This window comes from Doryrhamphus excisus, chromosome 20, assembly GCF_030265055.1.
Source record: "Doryrhamphus excisus isolate RoL2022-K1 chromosome 20, RoL_Dexc_1.0, whole genome shotgun sequence".
In the NCBI taxonomy this organism is placed as follows: Eukaryota; Metazoa; Chordata; class Actinopteri; order Syngnathiformes; family Syngnathidae; genus Doryrhamphus; species Doryrhamphus excisus.
The window spans coordinates 16,762,352-16,785,883 of record NC_080485.1 but is presented as its reverse complement, the minus strand read 5'-3'; the positions used below and the strand labels follow the sequence as shown (position 1 = coordinate 16,785,883).

At 48.8% G+C, this 23,532-nt stretch overlaps 3 protein-coding genes across 4 annotated transcripts in view; 1 reads left to right on the top strand and 2 right to left on the bottom strand.

Annotated features, from left to right (window-relative positions):
- Positions 1 to 3,480: 3,480 nt before the first annotated feature.
- Positions 3,481 to 5,708, bottom strand: LOC131108307 (prokineticin receptor 2-like). Its single transcript, XM_058059276.1, has 5 exons — positions 5,688 to 5,708; positions 5,447 to 5,554; positions 5,308 to 5,313; positions 4,757 to 5,235; positions 3,481 to 4,192 (listed from the first exon to the last, which is right to left on the bottom strand). Exons 1-5 carry the CDS (start codon positions 5,706 to 5,708, stop codon positions 3,481 to 3,483), a joined length of 1,326 nt encoding a protein of 441 aa, XP_057915259.1.
- Positions 5,709 to 12,333: 6,625 nt separating this feature from the next.
- Positions 12,334 to 18,530, top strand: LOC131108067 (filensin-like). Its single transcript, XM_058058819.1, is given in 11 exon segments — positions 12,334 to 12,920; positions 14,271 to 14,331; positions 14,952 to 15,047; positions 15,493 to 15,585; positions 15,849 to 15,962; positions 17,065 to 17,285; positions 17,363 to 17,451; positions 17,524 to 18,039; positions 18,042 to 18,127; positions 18,129 to 18,324; positions 18,327 to 18,530. Coding segments are annotated over 11 exon segments (1,986 nt in total). The 5' UTR covers positions 12,334 to 12,549; the 3' UTR covers positions 18,470 to 18,530.
- The window catches only part of LOC131108068 (neuroendocrine convertase 2-like), a 26,309-nt gene continuing 17,069 nt past the window's right edge, over positions 14,293 to 23,532 (bottom strand). The window contains exon 12 of one of the 2 annotated variants that reach the window (XM_058058821.1): positions 14,293 to 14,410. In XM_058058821.1, the coding sequence (XP_057914804.1) occupies positions 14,341 to 14,410 (70 nt within the window). In that variant the 3' untranslated portion in view covers positions 14,293 to 14,340. Of the gene's footprint in view, positions 14,411 to 20,845; positions 21,563 to 23,532 lie in introns of those variants that run through there. The other variant, XM_058058820.1, reaches the window with a different exon arrangement.

Here is a 23,532-nt window from a genome sequence, read left to right as displayed (position 1 = left end):
AAATATTTGTCGTGAATTGTTTAGCCATTGAGTATTATGTCATTGAATGATATTTCTATGTGTTTATTCGTATTATGTAAATGACGCCATGAATATTTTAGTTGTGTACCAGCACCTTCTCCCCCAACAAACACCAACGTTTGACCTTGGGATGTCAAAGAATGAGTCATTGCTGACTTAGATGAAGTCAGATGTGTTTCTTCCTACTTCTTGTCAGACGTGGCGTAAGTAGCCGAGCGAAGGAAGCCATCATTGACGGAAACGTGTCAGCTGGGCGAACGCTCACTTCTTCATTTAAGCTGGCAAAAGGCCGACTATTGATCCAGATTGTTCTTAAAGAGGGCAGGAGGCCAGGCGGCCATCGGGGTCATTAGTCACGATTTGGCCGCAGGCAACGTGAGCGTGAGGGAACGGTCATTAGGGGCGGGGGAGGGGTGAGCCCCCCTACAGAACACCCAACCATCATATTGGTGGCCTGACCAGAAAGCTGTGGCACGACGCCGCCGCATGATGTGACAGGGAGCACTTTGATGATGATGATGAGGTGTAGCGAGCTAACTAGTCAAAGCATTTAAGTCGTAGTTGTGCTCTTATAAATTGCTGTTTATTTTTAGCCATTTCCATCAAGTGTCACCTGCAGGAAGAACGTCATTTAGCACCACCAACAGATCCACATGGGGCCTCAACATGCGGAGCTTGTCCTCTCTGCAGCTTATTGGGAAGACCGCTTGAGGTTGCTTCTCATGCGTGGCATCCTGCTGTTCTGCAACGGGGCCTGTTAGCCGTTAGCGTATTATTCATGGCTTCAAGTGACCTCGCCTCATTAAACATGTACACGTCCAAGACACACTAATCAATACGCAGAAAGCGCCATAACTACATAAACAGTGTCGTCGTGAATAACGCTCAACATGAAGAGGAAGAAAAAGGGCCAAGGAAACGATGCACCCAACACCATGAATGTATCCTACTTATGAATATGCATTGGCTTGCTAGCATACGCTTAGAGATGGCTGCAACGAAACAACAGAGGATTAACAAGGTTGCATCTCAGGCTATCACCTCAGCTTGCACACAAACATAGTCCAAACCCTAGACTGCCACGAGCTAGAACTACAGCAGTGAGATGCAAACACACTGATCCACGTAGGGGCGTGGCCCCACCCCTGCGAGGGCGGGACCTGAGAACAGGCACTTCCTTCAAGGCTTCCTCTCCATCTTCCACTCCACGAAGGATTGAAGTCCAACTGATGTCTTCTCAGGATAAACAAACTTGGGTTTGCGTCGCCTCACCATGCTTTCTTCCAGTTCATCATTTTATCTTCCTCACCGCCATGACACCGTGGGGCTTGGATGCCGCATCGGGTTGCTAGGCAACTTGCTGCACGGCTGTAAGACCATGCAAATGCGTAGTGAGTTTGGCAACATTTGGCAACATTCGTATGTGTTTTTCCAATCAGTGCCGAAGTTAGACCTATTCAGGTTTGCACTTGCTGCACGGCTGTAAGGCCATGCCAACGTCCATCATAGTCGATGTTTCTATTTGCATGTCCTGTTAGTCTTGTTTCCAATAAATACTGCATTGGAGTACAAACATTGTATTGAGTATTTGCAGTCGCCTTATGGCTGTGAGGCCGTGCTAATGGCCACATGGAAATCAGGTCGTATTTAAGTTAGCGCTTGCAGATGTGTATTTTATGTTTTATTGACGTTCCCTAAGAGTTTGCTCATTTGTTTGGCTTTCTTATGATTGTACCTCCAAAAAGACCCCCGTAGGAAAAATCCACTTTATTGGCAGCTGCATCAGTTAAATACAACGAAAGCGTACGCATACATGCTCAAGCTAAGACACATCGGCTCACACACAGAAAAATCCACCCGGCAACCAACACGTCACTAAAGGCCGGCAATCAGCACACGACAATATCCATGCCGTCAATAAACGGCTTTCAGAGGGAAACATCAAACTGTGCTGCTAGTGAAGATGGTGGAACGGTGGTTCACAGAAAGCATCATGTGACATTTAACGTCTGGTAGCATCAATCAGTAACATGACAGCTTGAAAGGAACATCAACCGTGCTTCTATTGTACTTCTATTGTACTTCTATTGTACTTCTATTGTGCTTCCATGCTTCCGCTGTTGGATATGGTTTCATTGTTACCATAGTGACCCCAACATATGATTTATTTTCCTTTAAAAAAGCCCCAAAACATAAGTCCTTGGGTTACGGTTGACTTCCGTTCCTTGACTGTGATGTAAAGGGACTTTGGTGAAGCCAAATGTAACTCACACTGTACGAAGAACACAACACAACACACAATAACAACAACACACAACAGTCAATAACCAAACACTCAATAGAAGAACAGCAGACAATCATAAAAGCAACCTTTCATTATTACACTGATGACTTATCAAAGAGTTCTGAGTGTGTGCAGACAGGACAGTCGAATTTGCTGATTTTGGATGATGGGATGCATCTATCTACTGGATCTATGGCTATGATCACACCGCAGGTCAGGTCCACGTGTTTGGCCCCCATGTGACCTTTATTGACTCGTTCACGTCAGCCTGGACGGAACATTTCTGATGTTATCAAGTGCCACTGCGACCTCGCTCGTATGTTGATATCAATCCGATACTTATCCAGGATACTGCAGTCTGAAGGGGCAGGTTGCATATGTCCGTCATGTACGTCATCTAAAGGCTTGGATGAAGTCGCTCACAGCAATGTCCCACCACTCAGCCACCCAGCCACCCACTCCTACGGACAGACGTCCCCACCCACGGCCATCGCCGGAATTCCTTCTCTTTCTTCATCATTTGGTTAAGAAAATATTGACTCCTGTTGCACAAAATCCCTGAAATGGCCACCAAGGTGTGAAGGACAGCACACCCGGCAGCAATGTCCACTTCCGAAAACACAAGGAAATATGTGAGACGTCATCCTGGGGCGCATACACTCGTCAAACGACCACATAAAAACGACCCAAACCGGGCGTCATACTCTGCAGTGCTAATTCAAGGCTGACGGGGGTGACGGGGGTAACGGGGGTGACGGGGGTGACAACGCCAGCTTGGTGCTGCAGACCACCAGCACTCGGCAGATGGAGGTACTCCAATCAACATCTGCCCACATTTCTGCACCTCATTTTGTTTTGGTGCATTCTGCTGACCTTGCGTTGACCCAATCAACCTCATTCGACATTTGACTCAAATACTACAGTAACCAGTACAAGTAATCAGTTATGTGATTGGTCAACATGAAAAATAGATCCAAATATGTATTGATCCACTCACACAAACGATGGAACCTGGCCAAGCGTTTGATATCGTTGGCCGACGTTGCCAGTCGTGAGGTGGTTGACCTGCATTCTGGCGCCCTGGGGTTGTTTCGGGTGTTCCGTCAGGGCAAGTCACTTCAAAACAAGGACCAGAAAGCCCTGCAACCCAGCCTCGGTGTCGCCATTGGCTCGGTTCACTTCAGATGGATGCATTCTATCTCCTCCGTGGCCGGCAAAGACACCGTCCTTAAATCCAGCTCGTCCGCAGTCCGACTGGGGGCGTACGTGGACCTCCAGCGCAGCAGCACGATCTTCTTCAGGTACTTCACTGAGTTGTTCTTGACGCTGACGAAGCAGAAGGTGTTGATCATGCTGTTGCTCATGGCGAGGCATTCAATGACGTAGAAGACCACCAGGGAATGCTTTTGGCGGGAGATCAGCGTGGGATGGAAGTCTCGCAGGATGGTGAAGCCGTAGTAGGGCGCCCAGCACAGGATGTAGGCCATCAGGATCCCGATGAGGACCATCACGGTTTTGCGGCGACAGCGCAGACGCTTCCTTATTTGATCCGTCTGGAAACCTGGAACGTTCTTGAACCAGAGCTCGCGGGAGATTTGGGTATAGCACATTGCCATGACGACGACCGGTCCAACAAACTCCACGGCAAAGACGAACAAAAAGTAGGAGCGGTAGTAGGCCTGTTGGTCCACCGGCCAGATCTGAGCACAGAAGACTTTGTGAGCGCTTGGGCTGGCGGTGGTCCCGCCGTGGGGGTACGTGGTCTCAGAGGCAAAGTAGGCTGACGGAATGGAGATGAGGACGGGAATAATCCAGACTCCGGTTATCAGGCAGTAGGCTGTTTCATACTTCATGCGGGGCTTCATGGGATGGACGATGGCCATGTACCTGAGACGACAGAGGCAGGTTCATCTCCTTCCCATAATGCATTGCAGCAGAATGATTGATGATGTTTTAAAGGGATAGCAGGTGTTCGGGGATGCTTTGTATCTACGTTTGGCCGAGACGAGCCTTGTAATGATTCAATTAGCGCACGGGAAGCTAGACATGAAAACACGAGCAGGCTTACAGTGATCGGCCTTGGAGGAATTGATCAATGATTGGCCAAAAACTCATTAAACCTGTCGCCTGGGGGTTTCAGCCACCACCATTTGTATTATTCAACTTTTAATCATAATACTATGTACAACGATTATTCATAACGTTATCCGAGTGGTTCATCTGTCACGCTTGTATCCACATAGCAAAGACACATGAGGACCATGTCAACAGAAACCGACTATCTGCCAAATCTGAATTGTGTTCCGATTGGGGGGGGGGGGGGGGGTCCTGGTTATTCAAAGGTAGAAGATATTTGGAGGACTTTTACAACAAAACGTGGTACATTAGACCTCTGGGGGCATGTGGTTGGGGGCAGGTCTTCCTCTGCGGACTGGGATCGTTGGGACTCACCTGTCCACCGCAATGGCCAGCAGGGCGTTGGTAGACACGTAGAGCGACGCGGTGCGCAGATAGTTGACGGACGCGCACAGCACCAGGCCGTGGTCCCACGACAGCTGCTTGACCACGTAGTAGTCCACCAGGAAGGGACAGCACACCACCGCCACCAGGAAGTCCGAGATGGCCAGGTTGGCGATGAGCAGGTTGGTGAGGTTGCGTAGTTTCTTGTAGCGTGTCAGCGTGGCGATGAAGATGAGGTTTCCCACGCCGCAGACCAGTATGATGCAGACCAAGACCACGCCGATGACGATGGTGGCCACGAAGAAGGCCTGACCCTGCGTGGTGTCCGGGATCTCATCGGGGGGGATGCCGTAGTCCAGATCGTACTGGTCTACGTAGTGATCTACGTAGTGGTCTACGTATTGATCCGCCTTGCTGGAGGAGGGCGGAGCCAGCAGGTGGCTGATGTTTGACTCGCTCATGTCCTTTTCCTTTCACGCGTCAGATGGAAATGAGCTGGAAACGGCGAGACACCGTTTGGGAAATCATTCCTGGAGCTTCACCTTCACCTGGAAGAGAAGGACGCATGCATTATTCAGGCTAGATGAGGATTCACAAACAAATCACACGCCGTCTGTCCTGCCGGGTGATGTGGGTGAGGTCGGTGTAGCGATAAACGCTCTTTACGCTATTTATGCTGACCTTGTCTCTTCCTGACAAGTCGTTGCTGTCGACTCGGCTCACAGGCCTTTTATTTGTGGAGCCTCCATTGATGGGGTGCACAGACCATAACGCCAGAGAGAGGGAGAGCTTGGTGATCATGGGAAGAAGATTTGACCTACGACCTCATGAGGGTCAGTTCAGTTCAGACTACACCTCCCAAGACCCAACCGTGCTCTTCAACGCAAATGTGGGGTTCAAACCATCACCAAGCATGACTTACTGCGAACGGCTGCTCAGTCATACCCGAGTCACGCTCCTGTGCAGCAGGGGCTCCCAAATGTCTTCCATCATGCCCCCACGGGGGGGGACAGAAATGCAACCTCCCCGAGTTTTGAGAGAGTGCTAATATCTATTTATAGATCTGTACGGTCCAGGCTGGACTGGAAGCTGAAACCAGCGAAATGCAAGGAAATGCAGCTCAGTCCAGCCTGCATGCTGAGTAGGACCAATGCATGCACGCATGCTGGTCTGCACTCTTCTTGAAGGGCCCCCTGCCTTTCACCACCCCCCTACACTTCATGGCACCCCAGGGGGACCCGCCCCACTCTTTGAGTGGTACAATCAGCCATGAATTAAAATTCCAATTTTAAGACCCACCCAGCCACTCATCCATCCATCCAACCACCCATCCATTCATCCATCCACCCACCCACCCACCCATCCATCCATCCATCATCCATCCATCCGTCCACCCAATAACACACCCATCCATCCATCCATACGTCCATACGTCCATCCATCCATCCATCCATCCATCCATCCATCCATCCATACGTTCACCCATCCACCCATCCATCCATCCGTCCATCCATCCATACGTACACCCATCCACCCACCCACCCATCCATCCATCGAACCACCCATCCATCCATCCACCCATCCATCCATCCATCCACCCACCCATCCATCCATCCATCCATCCATCCATCCATCCATCCACCCATCCATCCATCCACCCATCCATCCATCCATCCACCCACCCATTCATCCATCCATCCACCCACCCATCCATCGAACCACCCATCCATCCATCCATCGAACCACCCACCCATCCATCCACCAACCCAGGTCTTCCCATCTCCTACATACATGAGTACATGAAAAGTATATGGCATATATGTAAAGTATAAGTAAAGTATGTGTCACATGTATCAAGTACTTGGCATATGTATCAAGTATGTGTCATATGTATCAAGTACATATGTATCAAGTATACGTTTGTTATATGTATCAAGTATGTGTCATATGTAGTACTTTTCAGGAGTAAACCGGGCTGCTGTTAGCAGGGACGTTAAAGGAGGGTTTCATTCTTCATCTTTGGGATATTTTGACGAAGCAAGGCACATTAATACACGGGTTTACATTTGAGAAACTGCATTGTACTCTCCTTGAGTACATGTGAGGGATGGGAATGGGAGATGGGATGGGAGTCATTTCAGAAGGAAGGCGAGGATGTCCATCAATGCTGACGGATGGATGACTGATGGATGACTGATGATGACTGATGGATCCATGCCTGAATGAAAGCTTCCATAAAAACCCTCAGCAACGAGGATGGTGATAGTGCAAGAACCTACCAGCGAATAAAGCAGAAGGTCCAGCGGATCGTGAACGAAGACAAGGCTGACTTGATCAGCATCCTTCATCTTCTCATCTTCACCACCAGCCTCCGTGGTTCCTCCGCTCTCCCTCTCCGCTCGCCTCTTTCTCACAGACAACCAAAAGTTGTTCTCCTGCCCCTCCAATCATGACCCTGATCATGACGCTGAGGGGAGGAGGCGGCAGGAGGAGGGGCGGGGGTGGGGGATGTTGGAGGTTGGATCTCCCCCGCCTTCAGTGTCAGCCAGCGTAGTGATGTACGCACAGTGAAGGCACCATTCAGAGATCAACAAGCTTTGTTATTGATCTTTCATTCTTATTGTGTGAGTGGGATGATACACACCTGCATGGGGGGGGGGGAGGATGGGGGGGGGGGGGTCTCATACATGCACACATGGCCAACATCATCATATCTAGGCTCTCCAAATGGGACTTTATTCTCCAAAAGGACCAAACCCTCGTCTTTATTTGTCGTGCTTTATTCTTGATGTATTATAAACACATTCTGAAATATTCTTATGGGATCCCATTAGCATGCCAAACATTCTGATGCCATCCAAACCAAAAAGAACCAGCACTGAAACGTCACATCATGCTGCCAAGGCCAAAAGGAGTCCGACTTAGGCATGTCTAATCCTCTGCCAAACTCCATGACGGCTGCGTTGAAGTAAGGGTAAGCAGGATAATTCCATCCCTACTTTCATCTTGTGTTACTGTGTCTTTAAATGTGCCGAATATCCGCGAAGTGCTGTTAAAGCACAAAATAGTGCAGCGTGATCATCTTCACCCAAGAGAGGATCTTTGTCTCCTCCTCTGGTGCTTAGCTCTGACGGGCTCTGTACAGACCCGTCCAAGTCTCCAAGTATAAGGGAACTTAAGAGTCACATAATTATTGAATTTTGTGCTGGAAACTCTCATAAGGTTTCAGAATTTGATCAGAGAGCCACGACGTCGAGCTGAAACACCTACTGTATCGGTACCGACGATCTATCCCGGTGAGTTCATTACTGTGCTATCCAAATGTTAGCCACATTAGCATCAAGCACCTGTTGATTAGCCGTAAGGATAGCCTCTTGCTTTATATCTATCTATCTATCTATCTATCTATCTATCTATCTATCTATCTATCTATCTATCTATCTATCTATCTATCTATCTATCTATCTATCTATCTATCTATCTATCTATCTATCTATCTACCTACCTACCTACCTACCTACCTACCTACCTACCTACCTACCTACCTACCTACCTACCTACCTACCTACCTACCTACCTACCTACCTACCTACCTACCTACCTACCTACCTACCTACCTACCTACCTACCTACCTACCTACCTACCTACCTACCTACCTACCTACCTACCTACCTACCTACCTACCTACCTACCTACCTACCTACCTACCTACCTACCTACCTACCTACCTACCTACCTACCTACCTACCTACCTACCTACCTACCTACCTACCTACCTACCTACCTACCTACCTACCTACCTACCTACCTACCTACCTACCTACCTACCTACCTACCTACCTACCTACCTACCTACCTACCTACCTACCTACCTACCTACCTACCTACCTACCTACCTACCTACCTACCTACCTACCTACCTACCTACCTACCTACCTACCTACATACATACATACATACATACATACATACATACATACATACATACATACATACATACATACATACATACATATATATATATATACATATATATACATATATACATATATCTATATCTATCTATATCTATATATATATATATATATATATACATATATCTATATCTATCTATATCTATCTATATATATATATATATATATATATATATATATATATATATATATATATATATATATATATATATATATATATGTTGATCATTGTCAGGTGAATACTGCCCCTACTACCATGAATACTCTCCCCCTTTTGGTCCACATATTTATACCTGCTTGGGGGGCCCCACCCCCAAGTCCAGCATCCTGAGGCTGTACACAAAAGAAAAGAAGGGGGGGGCTGGGAGGACGATGCTGCAGGAACAGCAATACACAAGGTAGAGCCCCCCCAGGGACAACCTGCTAAGTGAAGCCAGGCAGGCCAGGAAGGCGGACGAGCCAGACGGGCTGTCATGGAAAGACAAGCCTCTGCACCATGGTGTGTATGTGGGGGTTTGGGGGGGGGGTGGACTAGGATGGAGGATATTAATATTAAGCGTGCCATTGTATGAAGCAGCCCAACAAAGATGCAAGCATGTTTAGCAAGGTGAAAGCCAAATGTCCCAACACGTATTTTCCACCCCATTAACCCCCATGCTAAAGCCCGAGCCCCTCCCACTGGACTTCAATAGGTGACATCTGAACCCTGGCCCCCCTCCTGCCACGCCTTCAGCACCCATTCGATGGAAATAACAGAAAATAAAGCCATAACGTAGTATTGTTTTTTTTTTAACTATTATTCTAATTAGTTCCCCCAAGTGCAGGGCAAAAGTTCCCAATGGATTTACAGAAGTTGTTGCAAATGGGATAAGGAAGAACTGCAGCATCCGCATCCAAGGATTATTTTCAGCATTTGGGCATGTAACGCCACAAAAAATGGTCAGAGCACTTGGAGAAAATACAGGACAAGATTCCAAGAGGTTCTACAGAATATCAAAGGCTGATCCAGAAACTGTAGGATTATTATTTGGTGTCAATGGCCGTATTGGGGGGGGGGGGGGGGGCTATGGCGCCTGTCGGAGGTCTGCGCTGTGAGTCAGTGGAAGCTTTTCTAAATGCCGGTGTTAAAATGTGCATATTTTCCCGGGCCAGGCAGGCGGTGCAGCGTCGTCACTCGGGACGCATGGTAAGGAAAAATAATGGCGGTACTCATACTGGCGTCGCCATCAATACGTTTGGGAACACAATCATACGCTGAAGTATCCTGCTTCACTGCGCTTCAGCAGCATGGATTGGCTGTCGTTGATCTTTTTTCAGGAGAGACTCATCAAGTGGAGCGCAGGAGAGGAGGCTTGTTTGGATGCAGCAAGATGGCATCTCTGCGGTCGTCCATCCTGAACAGCAGATAAGAAGGGACGGGGCAGACGGGAGCGCTAATGGCTTCTACCGATCAATTCCTCATTGGGATGGAAAGCTAGTTGTACCGCTCTTCTTCTTTTTGGGAGCCGCCCTCCTCCAGTGGTGTCACATTTCCCCCCAGATGGTTGGCTGTACGGTCACATGACCCTGGGAGGATGTTCTCTCGTGCCATTGTCTCATCGCCTGTCACACGGCTCCGACGGCAGCGTGGAGGCGTGGCCAGGCGGAGCGCTCGTGCAAAGACGGGCTTGACCAAACGCAACAGCGGCTGGATTGGGAAAACAATTCCACCTCCGATTAAGTCAGACATGACCAAGGAGGAACTGCAGCTTTACTCACATAAAACTTCAACTTTGTCATTGCTAACTCTTTAAGCTAAGCTACACTAAATGAAGTAGGAGCCAACCTATCTCTCCAGAACCCAAAGCACTCCTCATTAGTTCCTCATTAGTTCCTCATTAGTTCCTCAGTAACTGCTCTCTATATACGTACCTCAGGAAACAATACAAGTACAGCTGCGGGCCGCAAATTGCCCCTGTGCCGCACTTTGAGCACCCCTGCGCTAAAACGGACGTGAGTTGAAGCAGCTTGAAGGCAGCATGGCGTGAGCGTGGATCACATCATCCGATGAAAGACCAACGTCCAGGGCTTCCTGTTGGTCATTATTAGCTGCTAAACGCCAGGCGCTACATGTTCAACCCCGCTGGCCTTCCCAGAAGGCTTTTCTTTCAATCAACCGGCCAAGCTGACTAATCGAAGCCGCACTCCACTTTTACAGCCAATCATAAGTGAGAAATATTGGCGCACTCGGTCAGACGCTCTCTGGTGTGTGATGGAGGACACGCACCACACAAATCATCATAATCATCATAATAATACACTGTACCACCGCACTGCAAAGGCTTTATTGGCGGCATGTTGGATGCTACACAGCACCATGAAATATAGATTTACCGCATACAGCAGGCAGGGGTGTCCATACTTTTTCCTCCAGCCAGGAACACATGTAGCTATGCTAAGATGTTATTTATACTGAAAAAAAACTGCATCTGAAAAAGATTAATATCAACTTGACGCTTTGCTTTTCTTCTGATGTTTGTCCCAATATTTCAACTTTCTTCTTTAAAAATTCTTCTTAGACTTTTTGGTAACGTTAGGATTATCATCTCATATGTAATATAATATTGTGACTACTTTCCTGTAATATTCTAACTTTTCCCCCAATCACATTTTCACAAAAATGTCAGAAATAACATTTTATATAACAATATTTCAACTCCATCCTTCCATCCACTCATCCACTCATCCAGCCACCCATCCATCACAAACATTTACTTCCTTAAAACCTCTCCCTTCCAACGGTCCAAGTATAGTTCCTCTGCCACCAAAGCAAACATCTCCATTGATTGATGAATGTACATACATTTCCATTAGCCTGAAAGGACGCTGATATGAAGAACCTCCACCCATGAAGGATCAGAGAAAAACCTTATTGTGATGTCTATTTCCAGCAAGCTCTCAAGCCCAGCATGGACGAAGGCTTTGGTCATCTTCCACACGCACCATTCATTCACCGAGAATGACTATAATTACTGTCCCCCACGGCAGAGGAGGGACGAGGAAATAAGGGAGGGACACGTGTTTCTTTTCAGCGTGGCCATGATACTTTCTGCTTTCTTCACTAAACACATCCGACTGTAACCCTCATTTGGCACCTTTATTGTGGCGGGGAGGGGAAATGCGGTAGAAACGTTTCCTTTCTCTGTGGCCCCGATAGAATTGCTTTATACTTGCTGAGGCAATTTCCACCCAGCGCCGTGGCAGCGGTCTTCATCCACACATGTCATGTCCGTGGAACACATACACAACAAAGGACACGCCTGGATGGAGATGACTTGGATTCTAGAACTCCTGGTCCGTTGATGCCAGTCAACTGTTGGCATCAATCATTCCACCCGGAATCTTCCGAAGGGAGTCAACGTCCTTCCGTTCTTTCTTATTATCCCTGATACTGCCGAGACTTTACCCCGCGTCCTTCCACACAAAGCCCCGTCCAACCTGCCTCATCACTGGTGCATCTAGAAAGCCTCTGACTGAGAGGCACAGCCATTGTGGCGTCGCCCAGCGCTTTCGTTGTGTTTGTTAGCGGTTGTGCTTTGTCATCACCAGCGGGGCTTTTCTAATGTGTGCAACAAAAGACAACAATCCACTCTGGAAGGTCCCAGGCTCACAACAAGTTGCGAGCACAGCCTCGGGGGCGGCTTTCGGGAGCTATTTCGCCGGCGAGCCGCGCTGAGCGGCGTTTAGTCTAGCATGAGACAGCCCAGGGTGAGCACCCGAGTTTTCACACAATAAAGGAGCTGAAGGCGATACCACCGACCCAAAGCAGCATGTTCAAGACAAGCTACCTGCGCAAGGAGGTGCGCAAGGAAAAGTACGAGCGCGCCGATGTCTTCCACGAGGAACCCGAGGAGGACTCGGCGGGCATCTCCGCCATCCAAGGCTGGGAGAACCTCCAGGAGCTCAACAGCCGCTTCGCCCGCTACATCAACCGCGCACGAGTGCTGGAGCAACGCAACGCCGTCTTCCGCAAGCAGCTGGAGACGCTGCAGAGGATGGAGGAGGCCAGCGGCCTGGAGGAGACCTTCAGGGAGCAGATTGAAGTCAACAGGCAGCGCATCCGCGAGCTGACCTCCGAACACGGCAAGCTGGAGAGGGAGCTGAGGGACGCCTGCCGCATGCTGGACGACTTCACCAGCAAGTAAGCCCACCTCTCGACCCTTTCACAGTAAAACCGGGTGAAATGAGGACATAAAAGATACGTGGAACTGTGATGGGAAGATGGTGTTCCTAATGATCTAGCAGCAGGCTTTGGGTTTCCATTTGTAAATAAGGACAACGGTAACCAATGTCATCATCTGACACCTACTTCCTTCTGCAGATAGGAAATCATAGCAAATCATGTTGTTACTAAACCCCAACATTTCAGCCCATAAGTCACACTGACTTGAAATTTCTCACACCAGCTCAATGCGCTCTACCTAACAAACTTTAGGGTTTTATGTTGTCATTTCATGACAAAGGATGGAAAAAGACATGAAAGGACAGCACGTATACTGGACAAGGAAGCGTCTTTGCTAACGTGAGACCAGAATGGACCAGAGTCTTGGTCATCATACAGTAGCACCTCAGGGTTGGCGTTCCCCCAGAAAAAAGTGTGAGGTAGACAAAGCAAGGTTGGAGGCTCATAAAAACCCTGACCTGTCACTATGCTACAACATATCTTACCAGTACAGAATATAAAGTACAAATGGAAGTATTTGGATAGTAACTGTGGGTTTGTACTATTTTTGCCTTTATAAACCACCACATAGGATTTGAAGTATAGTACAGATATGGCATTTCCAATTCAAGAACTACAACCAGACTAATCCCTGGTCTATGGTCTCACTCGTGCCCCTGCAAAGACTCGGTGGTTGTTAGTCCCCTGAACATTTGGTGGTATTTGGGCAAACGGCACCAAGTTGCAGGGTTGGTTTTGTGTGAGAAATTTCCAGTCCATGGTATTTACAACTTTAATAACAGCGCCACCATGTGGTGGTACGTTGTGTAGGAGCAGAAGGCTGAGCCTCCACCAAGAAGTAACCTAACAAACATCTACCACAGCTTGGACGAGCGTAGCGCTCTTGTTCTGCCGTCTGTCACGGAGCACGGCGCCGCCATGAAAGCTTCCATTTCCTTCCACGAGACAAACGGCGGCATGAAAGCCACCAGCGAGTGAAGAACACCAATACGAGCGCTTTCAAGCCTCGCTCACGTGCACTCCTTACCACGAGCCGCCTGTGCACTATTAGCGTGCACGTGTTCTGCTTTTCATGAAAGATTCTGTCGGTCGTCGGGAATCCATTTTTATTTCTCCAGGTAATTTGCAACACACTTCTACAGCTGGACGACGTCTGGAGGAGACACTTCAGGCTGATGATGATCTGGACCTCATGACGTGCTTTCAGTGCAAATCATTCTCCATCCTTTCTCTTCATTTCTATGAGGGTGAAAAATGGCAGCCATGTTTCTTCTGACTGTGTAGTGAAATGTCATCATTCTTTTCCAGATACAGAAATGAATGTGATTACCAGGAGGAGCTGAGGAGCACGCTGGAGCAACTCAACAAGGTAGTGACATCACGCCTTCTTCGCAGCCGTCGGACACACCCACAGCGAAAAGACACGTGAACACACGTCCTTCTGTCTCCTGTGTATTGTAAAGATATAAAAACAGGTAAAAAGGTTGATGCACGTCCTGGGCCACGCCCATTGGGCCCAGAAAGGCGGCTAGTCAAAGAGCTCCAAAACGTCCTATCCCTGCTGTTAGCATGTAGTAGCAGCTACATGGATGCTAACATGTCATACTTGGAGTATTTGGGAACTAATGAGGTTTGTGTTTGGACGTGAGCCCTGAAAGAAGTTTAGGAATTCTCCGGACGCTCGGATTCAGAGAGTTTTTTCCAACACTGACTTTTGTGACATCAATGCGATCTGGACTTTCTTATACGAACCGCATGTTGCCTGCTCTTGGTAAACGCAGTGCTTTGTGTCCTTGGGAACGCTTGGGAGTGTGACCAATCACAGCGGAGTGGGTGTGCCTGATGGGTGGGGTCAATTAAACGAACCGTTTGGGTGGGAGGCTGACCAGGTGCTTGAGGCGATGCGAGATGACCTTTCCTTTCCCTTCCCTTCTTTTCCCTTCCCTTCCCTTCCGTTGCCTTCCCTTCCCTTCCCTTCCCTTCCTGCAGGAAGCTGACAGCGCCCTGCTGAAAAATCTGGAGTTTCAGATCCAGTCGCAGTTCCTGCAGGATGACATCACCTCCACCAGAGATCGACACAAGAAGGTCAGTGGTGCTTATCGGGCACGCGTCTTGGCTTCCTGGCCGCATGTCATCATCATGTGGCTTGAGATGTGATACCGTGATACTGTAATACCGTGATACTGTAATACCGTGATACTGTAATGCCGTGATACTGTAATACCGTGATACTGTAATACCGTGATACTGTAATACCGTGATACTGTAATACCGTGATACTGTAATACCGTGATACTGTAATACCGTGATACTGTAGTACTGTGATACTGTAGTACTGTGATACTGTGATACTGTAATACTGTGACGGCATGCATGGGCAGGACAAAGCAACACAAAAACATCTCCACTGCCAACAGCCACCTTTCCTTTATGGTGACCTGATAAAGAGCCAAACAGATATTATTTAAAGGTAACATAAATCATCAATCATTTTCCAATGTTGTAAAATGTCCCTGGTGTTGTTGAACAGAACCTTGCAGAGATCCAGACCTACCTCAACATCTTGCAACAAATCAACCAGACGCTCCCGCTGGTTCCCACCGTGTCAGTGGGCATCTCTGAGGTGAGCTGGCTAAAAAAAGCATAGTGTGCGTGTGCACGTGTGCGTGCACGTGCGCGTGCCCTCAGGGCCTCCATGTCAAGCGTTGATGAGGTCATCGGCCTCTCAGTTGCCGCAGAGCGCATGAATACAGACTGGCTAAATGAAATGTGTGCACTAAACCCTGAACGTTGCCTGGTCAGGACACGTCACCGTGACGGCCGTGTGCTTATTTTCCCCGACAAACGGCGTCGATGCTAACGCTGCTGTGTTTCGTCCCTGCGAAGGAGCAGGAGAAGCTGCTGGCCCAGAGCAGGATGCCCGGCCTGCTGAGTCAGCTGGAGGAGTACAAGAGCGCCCTCTGTCAGCTGCAGGCGCAGAAACAACGTCTCCAGGCCGAGGTGGGCGTGTCACCGTGGAAACCTGCTTTTCCTTTCCTTGCCTACCTAGCCTCATCCTTCAAGTCCGTTCATTTTAGATTTCAACTGGGTCAGTTCCTTCAGCGTGGATGGTGGGAAGGAACTGGTCCGCCATTCATCTTTTTAACCATCCTCCCTATTATTAGTATTATTATGGAATACTAATATTAAAATACTATTATTATTTGAAAACAAATGCAAAGTTATGAGCAAAAACAGGCAAAGAAGTCCTTGGGGACCCCAGAGGGTATATATCGTTACTGTTTTTTATTATTATGATTATTATTAGGCTCCAGCACACCCACAACCCTTTGTACAGAAAAAGAATGGATCGATAAATAAAACCTAGAATAAGTGTAAAAAAAAAATTAATATCTAAATGTGATTTAAAAGTTAAATGTAATATCTAAACCTGATTTAATAGTTAATTGGATTCTAATGTTGCTATATTCATTGGAATTTTGTATTGATGAAAATGATTTAGGTCCACCTGGTCGTATATCTAATGTAGCAAGGCAAGGACATACCACTAGATGGCAGCAAAAGCCAAAAATCATATTGTGAAATTTGGATAAGTATTAAAAATAATTGAAACAAGACCAGCTAGCAAACGAAATGAATCCACAAAATGAAATTTATGCTATTGTTCAACGTTTGTATTAGCATAATTATGAATATTATTGTGCTTATCCAAGCATTTTAGTACAATATGTAGTACAATATGTTAGTACGTATTTCTTCCCCTTTGTGGATGAAATGATGCCAAATACTGGCTATGAAATATTGTCCACCCTGCAGCATCCATAAGGTGGCAATGACGCACACCCACCACTAGATGTCAGGCAAAGCCAGAGGTTGCAGAGTGCATATGACGTCACCACATTGTACATAACTAAAGGCTCATACCTTGACAATAATCTCACCACATGACTTTTATGAGCCCTTCCCCCCCCCCATGAATTAGCAACACAATGCTAATGTGCTGTCCTGATGACCGTGTTAAACATCCTCGCGGGCATTTCTAACACTCCCAAATAATTCAATCAGAGCGTCTTGATTAAAAAGGCGTCTGTGTCGCTCTCAGGCATCCATGTTGGAGCAAGCCATCAGGAGCACCCAGGAGAGTTTCGACGACGAGATCCAGCTGTACAACGAGCAAATCGAATCTCTACGCAAGGAGATCGAGGAAGCCGAGAGGTCGCTGGAGAGGTTCACCAGCGAATGTCGCCACTTGGCCATGTACCAGACGTCCCTGGAGAACGAGCTGGAGAGGTACAAGAGGATCATCGAGAACGAGGACAACAGGTAGATGCTAACCCCAATGAGGGTTATCAGGTCATAACGAGGAACCCCATGACGAGGAATGTCTTCTTCATTGACAGGTTGAATTCGGCCATAATCGGCAGCCCCATCACCCTGTTCACCACCAGCTGCCACTACACTCACACCCCCTCCGCCCCCCGGGGGAGAGGTAAGTCCTGGACGTCAGCGGCGGTATTCCCAGTATTCCCAGGTCACCACAAGCTGCATCATGTCTCCTTAGATATCACTCTGGCTATCCAAGACATCACCAGCATAAAGCCCCGCCAGAAGATCATGGCCAAGAAAGTCCAGAAGAAGAAGGAGCTCACCCCCAGGGACGTGATGGACAACGGTCAAGAGGATCGAGGCGCTTCTGGGGAGAATCCGGACGAAGACACGAAGGGGACGCCCGCGGTCGAAGGCCAGGAGGAGAGCGTGAGGAGGTCCGAGGAGAGGCCCGTGTTGTCCGACCTGTCTCCACAGGACGTCCCGGACGGAGCGCAGATCAGCAAGGCATTCGACACGCTGTGTAGCATCGTCAGAGATCGGATGAGGAAGTATAAAAAGCCGGAACCCATCGCCGACTTCTACACCAAGGGCCGTTACGTCCTTGTGAGCGGCGAAGGAAATTACCTGGACCCTTGCTTCTACACCTCCACGCCATCCGCCGGACACATCGTTGTCACCATCAAAGACCAACCTCTGGGGCGGAGCGCACTGTCTCCTCAACCTCCTCAGCCCAAACCTCTGACTCCGCCCTTCCTTTCCACGCTGGGGGTCGGAGGGAGGACAGCAAGGGAGGAAGAGGGAAGGACGACGGCGGCAAAGGCAAGGCTAAGAAAAAATGAAGAGCCTGAGCCTCAACCTAAAGATCTGGACCCGGGTCAGCCGACTCCAGGCCCCAAAGATCCAGCTGGAGAGCAAACTCCTACTGATCCCAAGAAGAAGAAGGAGGACGATGGACCGGGCGGGACCACCCCAAAATCAACACCCCGGGCCCCGAGCACCAGCTCCAGCTCCAGCTCCAGCACCAGCACCAGCAGCTTCACCCGGATGCAATGAGCTATGAGAAGGTGGTGGTCGAGTCTGTGGAGAAGTTCTCCGATGGCCGCAAGCTCAAGGGTTATGAGGAGACCTCCATGGTGGTGGAGACCACCATCGAGAAGTCCAGCAAGAAGAAACATTAGATCCTCAGTGGAAAGCAAAGCTGAAGAACCAATCCCACATTCCTGGCTTGGCTCCTTCACGGCGTGATCCCATTGGTCCCACCCGAGAGCCCCGCTCGTGCTTCAGTCCTTTACTGTCTGAAAACTTGGGACCCACCATAAGCCCCAAAACCTCTGTGCCCCCTTCAATAGAAAACACGAGAAACCAGAAGACCGTAAATTTGTGCCACCCGACGTCTTCCAACCCCTTGAGCAATTTGTTCAATTGGACGCACTTCCTGCCCCCGGCGCATCTTGCTGTGTACTCATTTGCTTTGACCTTTTCAATAAAGACCACCTAAACCACGCCTTGGTGTCTGCAGACCCTTTGGTACTCCTTGGTCCGGCTCGTCACAGGGGTTCGGGAATTCTTTCAAATGTGAAACTTCCCAGTCAAAAGGACGTGGAACAATTTCAATTTTGTCCCTCATACATCACAAAAATATTGATATAATAAATAATATATTCATGTAGGATCCACCTTCACTTAGCATGGTTGGTCTGGAACCTAAATAAACACCATAAGCTTTTACTGGCCTGTGTATACAGTGTATATTTGTTTATTGGTCTATTTGTGTATTTGTCTATTTGTGTATTTGTCTATTCCTCATGTCTGTGAGAAGTACAACATCTGTTATGGGTGTCCATGAAGGCAGCAGCACCTTGGGCCGAGGAGGGACGTGATGCACCTGAATGCACCACTGCTAAAAAGAGCTAGCTCGGCCTGGTAGCCCATGCCGTGATCCTGCTTCCCACGTGGGGGAGCACGTGTCCAGCCTCGGGGGGGGCTCCAGACGCCACAAGGTAGGATTGGTGATGATGCAGTGTTGCTCTTCATGATGTTAACTATGGGGGGGGGGTGAAAGCTAGTGTTCACTCCTGAGCCAAGTGCTTGTAATTGTTAGCTAACCATCGTTAGCTAACCGTTGTTAGCTTTCAGTGATCATCAGTGACGCTGGTCATGCATTTATTTGTGTCATGTGATTTGTTGCCTGCCTTCCTATTGGTTAGACCAAACTAACCTTTTGGACACATACAAATATATTTTGGTACAATAGCTCATCCACCTGTACTACAAAGATGATGAAGTCTTTCCATGGGGGTCCAACTTTTAAAGAACCACTACCCCCCCCCCCCCCCCCCACCCCCCCCCCCCCCCCCCCCGCGACATTCAGTTTTTCAACTAGCAAAATATGTTGATTTGATGTCCATGCTGTATGAATGAAATAGCATCATAGATCATTCTAGATCATTCTAGATCATTCTAGATCTACCATCACTTGGAGCAAACGTTGACATTTTCCAAGAGCGCTCATGCTAGCCCTGTAAAAATAAAGCTAATGCTAGGACTGTAATGGCTACTCATGTTGGCCACCACTTGGGGGCTTTTGAGAGTCAACAAAAGCTACAACAGCTGAAATGCTGAAATGGGGGGGGGGGGGGGGGGGGGGGCAGCGCTTTCTAATCTCCATTGGGCATCTCTGTGTGGGGTGTGGGGTGCACTCGTGCGTGGCTTTTCTCTGGGTACTCCGCCCCCCCCCCCCCCCCATTCCAAATAAATAAATTCAACTCTTTTGTTGTGTTGACGTTCATAGTTTGGAGTGTCCGTGAATGCACCTTGCAGCGGTGTGTGTGTGTGGGGGGGGGGGGGGGGGTGAGGAAGTGTTTGCTAGTAGGAGATATAAGGTGTCGGATCCTTTCTGTCGATGTCCTTCAGGTAGGAATAAAGTTGAAGGCAACACGCAACCATCTCCATAAATAAACCAGTTAGCATCCTTAATGCATTATTATTCACAGCATTATTTAAAAATGGCATCTCCAGGCTGTAGGATGTATTGGCCAGTGAAACCTACCAGTTGGTTGGCGAGTCCAAGAAGAGACCACTTGGACTCGCTGAGAGTCTGGAAGAGTCGCAAAGCTCAGCGCTGGACTTCGGTCCATAACCTGGCAGAAGGAAGAAGCCTCCAATTAGGAAGTGCCAACGCCGCCATGCCCCACCCTCGCGGGGGTGGTACCTCTCCCCTACGTGGGTCAGCGGCGAGGCCCCGTGTCTGATCCAACTGGTCCAACCGGTCCAACCGGTCCCAGCAGCTGTACTTTGATATCTGAACCCGAGCCCCCCGTAACAGCAGCCGTGCTTCCAAATGACTGGAGCGCTTTAATAAACAGCTAAATATGTTTATTATGAGAGCACATGGAAGGAGGCCAAGCACAGGCTGCAGATGAAGGACACGTTCCTCTCCGTGTTCGTACGAACGGAGCATGTCACAAAAATATCAACAGAAGTAAAAGTATCAGCGCTCCGTTGGCAGGACACGGAATCCTTCACAGTCACAAACTGTACAACAGAGAGAGAGAGGGAGGCGGGGCGGGGCGGGGCGGGGCGATCAAGCCGGAGCGTTATGTACAGTTCTGTTCAAGTGTAAAAATGATGATGTTCCTCTGTGAAGGTTACTGAAGGTTACACTGGAGTCGCTAACATTGAACATTCATTGAATGTAGAAAAAGCAGAGTGGGGGGGGGGCAGAAGAGAAAGATGGGGTCAGGACGAGATGAGAGCGAGTTGGGGGCATGCAGGCGGGGCGTCAGTTGTTTTGACTCAGCAAGCTCTTCAAGCTTCTCTCCACGGCCTCGTCCAGCTCCTCCTCCAGCTCCTCCTTCTTGGACATGGCCAGCTTGGACTGGTAGTCGCGCACCTTCTGCTCGATGTAAGGCGCACTTTGTGTTCCGTGCAGCATGAGAGTCCACTCCTTGAGGACGCCCCGCTGGAGCTCGTCGCCGTGAAAGCCCACCTCCAGCACCCAGGTCCCACGCGGGTCCTCGCCCCAGGTGTGGGTGGTCATGAAGGGCCACTTGTCGAAGCCCACTTTGGAGTCGTTGTCGCGGGGCCGTCGGCTCAGAAGGATGGACTTGGTGCCCATGGGCGAGGTCATGTTGATGTTGAGGTCGCCGCGGCGGCTGGCGTTGACGGTGATCACCGCCTGGACGTGCTCCAGGTAGCGCACAAAGTTGTCCTTGCCCTCGCAGGCCTCGGTTGGGATGGCCAGCACCAGCTTGGTGCCGGACTGGATTTTACTGTGGAACAGACCCACGTACACTTTTAGGACGCTTTGTCTTTGGCCCTCATGGCCGGGGGCTCCAAGCGGGGCCGCGTGGACCGACACCTGGACGTGGATGACTTGGGAGCGGGCCGCACGAAAACGTTCCTTTGCCACTATGGGCAATTAAACATCGTTTGGTCTGCACTGTGCGTATGCTAGGGGCCCCGCCTCCACCCACCCAGGTAATGTGACCGTATGTCTGATAAAAGAGCTCGCTCCGTTCATGCCGTTGTTCAACGGGACAAACACGGCGAGGTGCTGCATGCCGTGCACGTGGCCATATTCTGTATTGATGATGTACGAGGTGAACAATTTGGGTCCCGGTATTGACCCCTGGGGTACTCCAACGTAACATGTGTATTCTCCTAGCTTTACGTATTGCTTCCTGTCAGCTAAGTAGCTTTTGACCCAGTTCAGAAGTAATCCCCTTTACCGTACTTTTCTAATGTGGTTATTAGGATGTCGTGATTGGTTGCATCAAAGGCTTTTGGCAGATCCAGGAAGGCTGCAACTTCCTGTCATCTACAGCGTTAGTCGTTTTGATCTGTGGCATGGAGGTACAAATGTTAGCTCTGCATCCGTACTGACTTGATGATAGTAATTCCCTCGCATTAATACATTTATCCAGCCTGTTGTTGGTTAGCTTCTCAATCATTTTGGACAATTGTGGTAGGAAGGAGACCGGCCCATAGTTTGGAATTTGGTGTTTGTCACCATTTTAAAAATTGGAACCACTTTGGCTGTTTTCACTTCTTGGGGAAATCCTCCGGTATGAAAAGATAAATTACTGATGTACATAATCGTTGATTAGCGTTTATGATAATTGAGCTATTTGTGGAGTTGTTGGAGCTCGCCTGGTGTCAGAACCCGTGGAGATGGAGGTCGGGTGGAGGTCGGATGGAGGTGGGCTTATTAACAGAGCCCAGGAGGTGCCGCAGCAGCCTGCTCCAGGGACTCTTCATTAGGTACAGCCGTACCGAACGTGAACGCAACCAACACCACGGACTATTACACAATAACCAGCCTGCAAAGGAGGGCAAACGGCCACAAGGTCACATGACGGGGGCCAGCACGCCCGCCTCCCTGACGAGAGGAGCTCCTCCTCCAGCAGAGTCAGGTCGGCCGGCAGCCGCTTCCCGCTGCGTGGCGTTTACGGCGGCTGGCCGTTGTTGATGTTTATTGCTTTTCTCTGTGGAGACGCTATCATCAGAGGCGGCCTGCTTGGCGTTACTTTTGTGGCACAATAGCAAGCAGCGGGGGCCCCCGTGGGGCCGCTGCTGTGGAAACGGCGAGATGATGAAAAATACAACACGGCGACGTCACGTGGCTCATGATCATTATCATGCCCGGCTCATGCATACGGAATATTGCTAGCGCTGCTTTGATTTTATTAGTCACTTATTTTATTACCTTGATATTTTTGACCTATATACATATATTTATTTATTATTTTTAATTATACAGTTTTCTCCTATTTCATATTTATTCTATAATATTTAGTGTATTTAGTTTTTCCCCGAATATCAGTCATAAACATTCTTTGGAGTACAACAAATGAGTGTCCTGTTGCTAGTTTGCTTTTTTAAAACATTATTTGTCATTTGGGTGGGCGGACATTTTTCTTTGGCCGATGGGGCAGCTAGGCTTGAGCCCTATGAACTCTGCCTAGCAACAAGTGGCTATAAACATTCTGCAGCTCTACACGTCATATCATGTACGTAGCGTAATAATTCATGTTTTGGCAATGTATAATATGTATAAGATATAATATGGCGTCCAGCTGGCCGTGCATGCTAAGCCGATGTCGGGCCTCCAATGAAGCAGATGAGAGGCGAACGCTGCCCGGAGGAAACCCCTCCCAACACGAGGCTAAAGATTCCCAGAATGTGATCAGTGAGCAAAGAGGCCGGCGCCCTGGAGACGGGGGGGGGTAAAGGTTAACGC

What these genes read in the sequence shown, in the direction of transcription:
- LOC131108307 (XM_058059276.1), bottom strand. Translation starts at nt 5,708, where the DNA reads ATGACTGAGCAGCCGTTCGCA. An exon ending in TGACTGAGCAGCCGTTCGCA is followed by an intron (nt 5,555 to 5,687) that starts GTAAGTCATGCT and finishes ATGATCACCAAG; the next exon opens with CTCTCCCTCTCTCTGGCGTT. An exon ending in CTGGCCATTGCGGTGGACAG is followed by an intron (nt 4,193 to 4,756) that starts GTGAGTCCCAAC and finishes CTGTCGTCTCAG; the next exon opens with GTACATGGCCATCGTCCATC.